This window comes from Eretmochelys imbricata, chromosome 11 (assembly GCF_965152235.1).
Source record: "Eretmochelys imbricata isolate rEreImb1 chromosome 11, rEreImb1.hap1, whole genome shotgun sequence".
In the NCBI taxonomy this organism is placed as follows: domain Eukaryota; kingdom Metazoa; phylum Chordata; order Testudines; family Cheloniidae; genus Eretmochelys; species Eretmochelys imbricata.
In genome coordinates, this window is record NC_135582.1 from 21459337 (window position 1) to 21471512 (window position 12176).

Genomic DNA, 12176 nt, shown 5'->3' on the forward strand with positions numbered 1-12176 from the left:
TCCGTGCAATTGCTATGCACATCCCAAAAATATGATGTGATAAAATAAGTAAAAATTATAGTACTCACCACAAATAGCATCACTTTCATCTAAGCCGTCTCCACAGTCATCTTCACCATCACAAGTCCACTGCTTAGAGATACATTTGTGTGCCGAGCAAGCAAACTGATTCCATGAACAGGATGAATCTGGGGAAGATATCAGCCACTATGCTTGCTATGTTCACAGTAAAAGTGAGTTTCCTGCATGCACTAGCATAATGTAAAAGCTCTTCCTTGCTTTTTAGAGCTGTAACTATAGATGTAACTATACTATAATTACGTCCCTTTGGAATCAGAACTCAGGATTTATGTTGGTTTCCAACTGATTTATGTTCACTAATACTTGTAAAAAGGACACACAAAACTTTTAAATTAAAATAATTTAAAATTATTTTATGAGTAGGCTGAAGGTAAGAACTTTTAAAATAAGAGAACAGTTCATGCATTTCACATACATGTTTTTGCTATGGCAAACCACTTTGCAATTATGGTAATAAGTGCAGAGACAAGTAGTCCAATTCTTCAATCATTTCCATCATCTTTGTATTTCACTATTTAATTACATCTTGAGAAGACTTCCATGTTCTTTTTCTCATCTGGAAAATTGGTCTATATTTGCATTCTGTTGTTCTAACTGTTTACTTTTTTGAATACATTGGGAAATAACAATGCTCTGCTTCAATTCAAAATCAATCTGCAGTAGAATATCAAATAAATCCAGTTTCATATTAAGAATTTCATTTAGAAAACTTCAAGTCTCCTTTTTCCATCCTTCCCACAAGAATAAATGTAGTATGATTTAACTGATAGAAAAATAATTTCAAGATGAATAATAGAAAAAAGTCATTTATTACTGTCTGAATTATATTAAACATTGTTCACACTATTTTCTTATGGATAAGAGCAGTAAACTGGAAAAAGGTAGCCAACACCAAAAAAAGGCAAATGGGTTTCTTAATATTTTTTAAAGTAATGAAAAACAGAAAGCCTAAAATGCTTGCTGACAGGCTCAGCCTGGTAAATGGTGTCTAGGTCTGACCCTTTTGCCTTTCATGGGGTAGAGTTTAACTCCTGACCACACGATGAGTGGAGAAAAAAGCACACCGTGTACACAGATTTCAGGTTTCAGTCTGGAGCAAAAAGCAACTAGGAAACAAATGACTGTGCCATTATGCTAGAATTTAGTTCTGTAATGATGAGACTAGATTGGTGAAATTGCAGAACATGAGGGGAAAAGACCAAATCTCATTATGATCATAAATCAAATTTTCCTGGGTCTGCAATAAAGCAATACTATAGAATCATGGATATTAGAGAGAGAAATTACTTAGGCCTGGTCTACATGCAGAGTTTGTACCAGTATAACTTTTTTGGTTGGGGTATGATTTTTTTTCTTTTTAAAAAATAAGTTATACTGACACAGGCTCAAGAATGAACACAGTCGTATCAGTATACAGGTGTCTAAATACCGTATAGCTTAGTCCCCTCTCCATCCCAGAATAAGCTTTACTACTATAAACACCTTTATAATAGTATCACTGTGTCCAGAATGGGGGATTATACCGAGTAAAGTAAATTGTTATCGCTGCAGCATTACAACTTTGGTGTCTAGACAAATCCTGAATAGGTAATTTTCTCTATCCTTGTTTCCACTACAGGATTTTCATTTTCAATTGGAATTTGCTTTAAAAAAGTCCAAAAGGAAGTTGTTGCACACAGAAAATAAACAATATTTTGCTCTGAAAATGGAAAAAAAATATATTAAGTTCAATGTATGTAAATCCAAGTACTTATTTCACAAAGCTCTATAGCCAACCTGTCTTGAGGTATATATTCCACAAACAAAGATAGGCTAGGAAAACATTAACTGTCCATGAAGTGAGCCAGGCAGAGGGTTTGCCCTAGCTCAGAAGACCTGCTGAGAATGGAGGAATAGCAGTAGTAAAAGCCTTCTCCTTCTACCTTGATTTGGGCAGAAAATTGCACCATTTATCAAGTTACGACTATTTATTTCCCCTTTTCATTACCATGGCAGCAGCAAGCAAGTTTGTGTTTGGATTTACCACTATCTTTAGGCCAAGCTAAGGGGAGTCTGGGTATTGCCATCGTCTCTCTCTACAAAGGTTGGACCTGAGAAGTTTAACGACAGACATATTCCCTAAAAGTTTCCCAGTACTATCTATAGAATAAAGATTACTGATTTGCAGTAGAAAATTTTAAAGTATTGAATGCATTATATTTTTCTCTACCCTTCTGTCTGGATTTCAAAGAGTTCATTAATAAAAATCATTGAAATAAAATGTTAATTAAAGAATGAATACTTTTATATAAAAATATGAATTATAAATCTTTTGCACATGCATATCAATGGTTTTAGTAGCTAGAACAAGATAAAATGCTCTTACCACAATGCAATTCATCAACTCCATCCTCACAATCTTTTTGTCCATCACACAGCCATGTGTTCAGAATACATCTTCCACTAGGACATCCAAAATAATTTTCTTCACATGTGCGTTTGTTTCGAACTGTGATAAAATAAAGAATGTAATGTAAAATGGTATCTACTAGGTATGATTAGGAAACTAATACAATTCCACTGAATTTCTCAAAACTAATGGAAAAGGTTACTTTTTTTCCAATTACCCCCAAGAGTGGCCTCTTTTTCAATGAATTTTTGATATTTTTAAAATTTATTTTTGTGAAAATATAGTTCTCTGAAAGGAGACAGATTGCTAGCTCAGGAAACTGAACTATTCTATACAGAGAACTAGTAGTAGTAGTGCATGTTTCCCCACACTTCCCCAACAATGTATCTCAACTTGACCGACAAGAATATAGGGATATGGGGGTAGTTCCATCTAGAGGTCAGATGCTGAGCTGACGTAAATCAGCATAAGTCCATTGATGTCAATGGTGACATGCTCAACAGAAATATGTTTATTTATACAATCTGGCCCTCCAGTTCCATCCTCAACTATCTGCGGTGATCAATAGGATTGCCAAATTATGGTAGCATTATCTGTGAAATTCACTGGAATCTGAACTGACACCACCAAATCATTTCAGATAGGCCACTACACAGCTTTCAGATGGTTACTTTTGAAATCAATGTGAAGTTTGCCATTCACTCATCAGTGGAGCCTTGGTCGCTGTTGACCTTGGTTCGATCTGGTTTTCTTTATTTATTTTTGGGTGGGGATGGGATATATACATTCATATTTTACTTCAGTAAAGTGGAATGTTCTACAGGAGGAAAGATGAAAGTATGCATATTTAATGAGTGAATTCCTGACACAGATGCAAATACAAATATATTGACTGACACAGTCAATTCCAAAATCTCAAGCAAGTTTTCTCCTACTGAAAATAAAATTGGATTACACTCGATTTCAGATTAACTGCAGAGGTTCAAGATCACTCAGGTTCAATGCTACCTTGGTTTTCTACTTCCTCCTTTAGAAACTCCTGTTTTCACATGCCAGGATTATCTTTGTTGGTATCTTCTGTATTGATAAAAAATGGTGAAATCCTGACCCTACTGAAGTCATTGGGATTTCTGATACAGTCTTCAATGGGTCCACAATTTCACCCAGTGAGTCCAAACCTTAAAATATTTACTACCAAATGAAGGACCCAATTCAGTAAAGCATCCCTATTCAGAATAGCACTTGAGCACATACTTAAAGTGGTAGATTTATAACATGGAACTCATTATTAAGCTTGTGTTTAACATTTATTGCACTTGTGAACAGGGATGGATTAAGCACGAGTTAAAGTGTTGGGCCGCAGTGTTTACTTCTGTGAATAGTTCCATTAATAAACATTACGCTTCGCAGTAAATTTTTGTGGGATTGGGTCTAATGTTTGTTAAGAAGGAACATGAACTATTTAACCATAAAAACAAAACAAGAAAACCAACCAAACACACAAACACAAAGCCTAGTGATCTCAGCACAACATTAATTAAAAAGGAGAGAGAAAAAATGTCAGCTAGACCATGAAGAAAGCCATGTTAACTTTTCCAACTGTATCAAAGAGATAGAGGGAGACAAACAAAATATCAGCAAAACAAAAGCTTCTTTCAGAATGATCTATCTAGATATTTATATTCCACTAATCACTGTAGCATCTGAGTGACAAATAGAATTTGACTTTGTACAGCACTTTTAAAATGAAGGTAACCCAAATGACTTCCTAATTAGTAGTAAGAAATGGTAGTACTAGGATCATGAGAAAAATGAGGCAATTATCATGAGTTCAGAAGAAATTCTCACATTAGCATTGCCCTCTTACACATGAGGTTTGCCCATCACTACTACCACTACCAATTAAAAAAGAACGGTTCAGACAGTAACTTCATATAAACATTTAAAATGTTGAATACTTATCTAAAGTTCATCCACATTTGGACATTCTGGATTTTTTTTAAATACTCTGTTAAGTTTTCATAAATCCAAGATGGGGCCCCATCATCCCTTCTTTTCTGAAATAAGAATGTATTTAGAAAAGAACACCTTCCCTTGGTATTGAGGTGGAACTGTTTCTATTGCTCTGAGAGATATAAATAAGAGGACTTCTTGGTGTAATAATTCCTCATGAGATGGCTCCCTGAAGAGGAACAAAGCAGAAGAGGCTGGGAGGAGGCTCAGTATACAATTGGATAGACTATCTCATCAAAATCATGTTAGCACTCACTGGTCTTAGGTACGGAGTTCCACACATATGTGAAAAAAAAAAAACATTAATCAATTTCCAAAAAGAAGGGATGTTGCTTCTAGACTCTTGGGAGTGGGTTTACATCTCTTATCTGTCCTGCCAAAATGAGTGTTTTGACCTAGGAGCCAACTGTGATGTATGGGAAGTTGATGAAGATGGTGTTTTCTTATGAAAGTTTTGCCTCTTTCTGAAAGGTTAGGATAGTCTCTGGTGGCAAGAGCATGTAGGAGAAAAAGGTCTCTGCAGTGTATGAACTGGTTATCTGATATGTTTCCTTTTAGGGGCCGTAGGGTATGAAGTGTGGCCTAAGAAATCTTCAGTGTATGAAGGGCATCATCTGTTTTGAGCTAAAAAAGCCCAGCCCTTTAAAAGTCAAGTCCTCCACCATGAACTGAATCTTCAATGGGAAGACAGAACCCTGAACCCATAAGGATCTTCTCATCACCACTGCCATAACCATTCATCATGGTGCAGTGTTTGCCACATCTTGGGCAGCTTGTAGGCTGGTCCTGGCCAGCATTTGGCCCTTGGTCACCAGAGAGGAAGATTCTTCCCTCAACACAGGAGGGAGTTTATCTATGAATGTCAAGAACTTCTTATAATTTAAAAAATGCTATTTGGCCAGCAGAGCTTGATAAGTCACAATTCTATATTGCAAACTAGCTGACAAGTACGATTTTCTGCCAGATAAATCCCATCTTTTAGGCTCATATTACTTTGGTGTACTCTTATTTGGTTGTCTTGACTTTTTAATAACAGCTGTCACCACAAAGGAAATGGCACCAGATATGAGTAAAATAATAATTGCCCCCTGCCACGAGCACAGGAGCTGCTGTGACCAGAGTCTGCCAAAAAACTCGACCAGGGTCCATAACAGCATTGTTGATTGGAAGGTTATTTTATCTGCAGAAGAAGACTGAAAGGTGTCAATCAGTTTTTGAATAGATTCCTGAATCTCCTCAAGGGCAAGTTGCAAAGAGTCTGATACCCTCTTAAGATGGTCTTGAAACTCTTTAAAGGCTGTGGCCTACTAGGAGTGATCACAGCCTCATCTGGTGCTGATGAGGATTTCTCGTGGGGGCCAAGAAGTCAACAGAGTGAGATGGGACCTCTTTGTCTAGGTCCTCAGACTGAGGAGACGCCTGAGTAGATTGTTACTCAAGAGCAGCACTGTAACTCTGTTGTTGCAGCTGAAGAAACTGGCATTGAAGGCCCATGAATCGGTGTGGACATAAAAATGCTCAGTACCATGGGTAAAGATGGAGCCAGAACTACAGAAATCAAACTAGTGGAAAGTATTGGAGATTCTGATTCTTGTACACTTGGAGATTCCCTGTTGCTTTTTATGCTATCAGCACAGTATTGTGCAGCACAGCAAACAGCAGAGTGTAGGTGGAGAATGATGGCATTGACAATACCAGAGTCATCAGTACTGGTGATACCAGAGCACAAGATTGGAGCCTAATGGTACTGAGGAAGTAATTCAGGAAGTTGACAGTACCAAATTTCATGATGTGGAGGGAACTTGAGATGATGCATTACATGTTGGGACTTTTGTGTGCTGCTTCATTGTTGCAGATTCAATACCAAGATGGAATCAAGCCTCAGCAGTAGCCTTACGGGGCCACAAGGACTCTCTTGAGGTAGACTGGTGTGGGAAAACTCTTCTTTTCTTAGAGGAGACTTTAGCTGGGGATCTGCCTCTCCGCGCCATGTACCTTCTTTGCATAACATCATTTTCAGTCTGCCTCAACTTCAGGGCTAAAGACGAAGCTGACAGAGCCTGAGATGATATAGACCCCATTCTGCCTGGAGTACTTTTAGATACCAACAGGTCATATACAGACGGGTCAAAGGACCCATGGTCTAAAGCCAGTCTCATCAACCCATCCATTAAAAATATTTGGAGGCGAGCCTACCTGGATTTTCAAGTCCTTTGTGTAAAGGACTTACATAACTTACATTTACCGGGGATGTGCAACTCCCCCATACAAAATAAACATTCCTTATGCCTGTCATTAACGGCCATAGTATCCTGACATTAGTGACAATATTCATAACCAGGGGACTGAGATGTAGTACCTGGAAGAAAATAATAAGGATTCTCCTGGTAAAAAGGAAACCTACCCTGAAAACACTACACGTCTGGTGCCACGCAGCAAACTAACTACAACTGGGGATTAGGATAATATTTACAAGGAATGAAAAGAGACAGCTAGCTGTACGTTCTAAGGGACAGAGAGCAGCTCCATGTCAAAGCCACAGGCAGTGAGAAAGTGGCAAGTGGCCTGCTCCACCCTTTTATGCCCTAGATGAAGGGCATGAGTATACTCAAGGTATGTGCATGGCCCCAACAGACAATGCTAGCCAAAAGTCTCCGGTCTCTGACGTGCTCCCAAAGTAGAATATGTATACAGAAAAGCAATCAAAGGAGAACAAGATTAATATAATCACCAAAACTATAAACAGATAACTCTTAAAGTGGAACAACTCTCCTCAAAGCTTTGTACTAAGTACTTCAATCAAACACCCATGAAAGCAGAGGGAAAAAAAATCAAGCAACACATACAATTGACTATTAAAAGTTACTCATAGGCTTTGGGCAATTTTGCTGAATCTTGACACTTTAGACGTTTTGATGATTAAAGTTCCAATTAAATAAAAATAATTAATGACAGACATACAATGGGGAAAAATATAGCCAAAGACAATGCGGTTTTCTTCAGAGGAACCTCAGCATTAATTAGTGATAATTTGCATACCCCCTTAACACAGATAACATGGGTGAAGGAGGCAACTTCTTCTGAATATCTTTACTTGTACATTAAACACATAGTACTGAATGGATACATATTTTTCATAGTTTCTCTATATCTCTAGTACAGATATAGATTATTATTATTTTTCTTTTCACAATTACCTGGGCATTTTAATTCATCTGTATAATCTCCACAGTCGTTAGATCCATCACATATCCATTCTGGTAGTATACAAAGTGAAGTAGAATTACAACTAATAAACCCTGTAGATTTTACTCCAAGCTTATAGAAATAAGTGCAGTCTGTGTTATCTGGAAAGAGAAAATAAAATACTACACCATCAAATCTATATATTTATAGATCGATCAATCGATCAATGTCTTGATACGCTTTGCAACATGGGTTCCCAGACTATATTTTTTAGGGGCTATTCAGCTTTCCTGAACATATTAGTATCCAAGATAACAGTTAACACAAATAAGAGTTAATTGCAGATCAAATGTGGATAACATTTTAGCACTTTAAAGAGAGACAGAGACAAATGTGACAGAAAACTGAATTTCTTACTGCAATTCTTTTCATCTGAAGCATCTGCACAATCAATGAGCTGGTTGCATTGTGCTGATTTTGCAATGCAAATCCCTTCTGCACAGAGAAATTCTGTTGAAGCACATGTTGAATCTACAAAGTATATAGTAACAAAGAGAAACAGTTACATACAGTTTGCATTGCTTTGAAAGTTTATAAATAAACCACTCTTTTAAAGTAACCATGCATTTAAAGAAAGGTTAAAGCATGTATCACAAGTAATACCTTTATGTGAAAAGGCCTTAGAAAGATATTTGTTTTATTTCTTACACATATATTATCACAAGAGTTGAGAGTTCATAACATTTGCTGGAAAAGAAAGAACAGGTGCATCAAGCTGTTTTGTGCATTTAATGTACCAAAGTAAGATTTTCATTCAAAATGCACATTGTGATTACAAATGCTCCACTAGGAGATGGCCTTCAACATGACAGTTTCTTCAGTACTATAGCTTTTGACATTTTAATATTATAATTAATTACAAAGATAAGCTAAAGCTGCATAAACTCTAAAATAGTCACAATACTTAATATAAAAATCATAATACTTTGCATTTCTTATAAGCACCTTTCATGTGAAGATCTTGAGCACTTCATAAACATTTACTTATTACAATATTTTAGTGAGGTATGTAAATACAACTATTATTATTTCCATGTTTCAGAAGGATAAACCCATCAGGTAAGTGACCTGTCCAAGTCACAGATGGGGCAGGGGAGAAAAGAAAGAGAAGCACTGTACCAACATTTCAAGTACGTCTAAGAAGGAATAACGACACTTCAAGAAAACACCCATGGCTGGCCTGTGTCAGCTGACTGGGGCTTGTGGGGTTCGGCTTTTGGGACTATAAAATTGCAGTGCAGATGTTTGGGCTTAGGCTGGAGCCTGTGCTCTGGAACCCTCAGACCCAAGCCCGAACGTCTACATGGCAACTGTATAGCCCCACAGCCCAGACCCCATAAGCCCAAGCCAGCTGAAACAGACCAGGCATGGGTGTTTTATTACAGTGCACATATTCCTATAGTGTAAGAGTGCAGGAGGAGGTGGGCACTCCACCTACAACCCACCAGGGTAGGTAGATTTCAACAACAAAAGGTTAGGAACCATACATTAATTTCTACAAAAATTCATTATAACACGTAACTCCAAAGTACGAGTAACATCTGTTTCCAGCACATCTAGGACTCAGACAAGTGTTGAGTAATGACAGTAAGATGTTATTTGCCTGTTCACTTCACCTTCTCCTTGCTGAGGCTACAGAGGGGAGTTTAAATCTTTAAATCTGATTGTGGCAAGACAATCTTTCCTTTTAAATATCCTGATCCTTTCTTCCTGGCAACTAAAATCTGTGTGGTCCAGGAAACCACAAAAATCTTTTCAACAACACCTAAAACTATTTTTAAAAGTAAAAGGATATAAACATATCCATGACAGATCAGTTACTACTTTTTATTTGAAGTGTATTTATCAATAGGGTGGACAACGTAGTTTGGATAATTCAAATAATAACTTCCTGAACCTTCAACAACCAACTTGTGTCTGAATTTCAAGGAAGGATGGTTAACTCTTTACTTTCTCCTCCTGCTCCCCATAATTGTTGCTGGTGGTCTTCTGTGTAGCTGGGGACTTCCTCAGTACTGACACAAGACAGGACTAAGAATCCCAGAAAACACCAAATTTTTCAGAACTGGGGCTTCATAGCTGTGCTATACAGCATGGGAAGTATTTACCTGGGAGGCTTTATGGCTCATTTACACAAAATAGTTGCACTAGTTTAACTTAAACTGGTTTATAAACCAGAGCAATTAAATCAGTGCAACTGTCTGTGCACATTATAAACTCAGTTTATATCATCTTAAAATCACAACTTGAGTTAAACCAATGCAACTTTGTGTGTAGACCATGCCTCAGAGTCATGAAGTTCACTGTGCACATGAAGTTCACTGTGCACAGTAGTCCAGTATCTGCATGTGTTTCTAGAGACAGGGTACAAAGCCTTCATCCTCCTAAAGTATCAATCCTTCTATAAAGAGTGTTGCTGCTACCACTGGATGGGACAGAGAAGTCTCCCCATAACAATGGTAGTGGGGAGAGAAGCAGAAATTCTGGGATAGGTAGCTCTTTAAAAGCTTAGCAATTTCAATACACTTCAGATACACATCTGAACTTTGCATCAAACCAGAATTGTGAAACTCTAGAGGTTCATTCAACATTAATAAGGAGTCTTGTCAAGAACCACAGGAAGCAGTTTGTGCATTAGATTTAATCTCTGGTGAATAAACCTCTTAGATTCATTTGGAAATATTCACTGTCTTGCTGCCATTCATCCATTAAGCTTGGGATGAAGTGCAAGCCTAGAAACCAGTATTTATTATTTGAAGGAACAGTTGATTTATTTGTGAATGAATCTTGATAGGAAACAAAAGAAATGAAAAAAGAAACAGCATATTTAGTTGTTACCTTTGGAAACGTCTTTAATTATTTTATATCAGCTTGCTGTAGGTTTACTAAAATGTTTTAAAAGACTGCTCACTAAGAGATAAATCCTGCATGTACACCAAGAGCTCTTCTGCAGTAGAACAGTGCATTTCTGCATTGAGTTGGAGAGAATTTGGGAAGACCATACGAGATGCTCACTCCCCTGACACTAGAGACCAGCTCTGTCAGGGTGTCAGCATTATTCCCACTGCCACAACTTCAGAGAGAGTACAAGAGGCCCACAGAAAATAATCTATTAAAAACAAACAAAAAACACCACTTCTTCAGCCTATGGGTTCCACAATCCTACTCAATTGTTACCAATGAAAGCAACACTAAACCCTGCATGTTTCACCTATATAAATAGAAGCTTTTTTTTTTATTTGAACTTGATTAAGTGGTGCCTGCTACAACAAGAAGCTTTTTTAGGGGGTGGGGGGGGAATGGCTTATCTATATCTATATATATATCAGCTTAAAATCACAACTTGAGTTAAACCAATGCAACTTTGTGTGTAGGCCACGCCTCAGAGACATGAAGTTCAATGTGCACAGAAGTTAGTCCAATATCTGCATCTGTTTCTCCTTCAGAGATCTCCTTCAAAGATCATGGATGGATGGAAGCCCTTTGATAGATGGGTTAATTCCTTCTACCCTCCTATACGCCATCCACTAACAGCAATCCAGACAATGGTAGTGAGAAAAGGGTTAACGGGACAAATCTAGGGGAAGATATGAAACACTGATTTTGCTTTGTTTGGAATATTGTGTTTCTTGGTCTCAGACCCACCAACCCTATGGCTTTTTCCACAGACTATGAGATTTAAGACTTTCTAGGGCTATGAGGGGAAACCTCTTGGCCCAATTAGAAATCCCTATGTGATTGGCTTCCTCTTCCCATTCTCTGAGCCAGAGCAGCTAATCACAGCTGTTGCCTCGGACAGATACAGCTCTCCCTTTCAGGAGCAGACAGGAGAGTTAAAGCAGGGTAGGAGTGAGGAGAGGAGCTGCTGGGCCCATACCATTTTCACAAGATGGAGGGGTAGTCCTGCAGAGACAGATCCCTGCAGCCTAGGTCCAGTTCTGCTCTCTCCTCCATCAAGTGAAAACTATATCAATCTGCCCTTGCATTCTCCCCTCCAAACCAGCACATTATTCATAGGAGGAGAAGGGCAAGGATAAAGCAGTGTCCACCATGAGCTACTGGTTTTTTTTCTATTCCCTCTTCCCTACCTCCTTCCAGTAGAAAAGTGTGTTAGCTCTCCTACCCTCTCCACCCTCTGCTCCTGCAAGTCCAGGCATGGGGTGGGAGGTGCTCAACACACCTCATTACAGCTGCTCCTTCCCTTGACCCAAGCCTGGGAGGGAGGGTTAGAAGAGACCCCTACCATAGCTGTAACTTCCCTTAGCCTACAGGCAGGGTGCAGGGCACAGAGTGAAACACTGGTAATGGGAGCGGGGGGCGACACGGTGAAGTAGGCTCAGAGGCACCCTGCTGGAGGCCTCATGGTCTTGCCACACACTGTCCCAGGAAATGACAAGAAGAGAATCTTCCAAGCAGCCCAAAGTGATTGTGGGGAAGCAGCCAATGA

The 12176-nt window shown here is 38.5% G+C and overlaps 1 protein-coding gene across 1 annotated transcript in view; it reads right to left on the minus strand.

The window, feature by feature from the left end:
- The window catches only part of LRP1B (LDL receptor related protein 1B), a 1054628-nt gene that overhangs the window by 274427 nt on the left and 768025 nt on the right, over positions 1–12176 (minus strand). Inside the window, exons 48-51 of the mRNA XM_077830376.1 lie at positions 8087–8200; positions 7681–7830; positions 2447–2569; positions 69–188 (exon numbers count right to left, since the gene is read on the minus strand). Of these exons, the coding sequence (XP_077686502.1) occupies positions 69–188; positions 2447–2569; positions 7681–7830; positions 8087–8200 (507 nt within the window). The remainder of the gene's footprint in view (positions 1–68; positions 189–2446; positions 2570–7680; positions 7831–8086; positions 8201–12176) is intronic.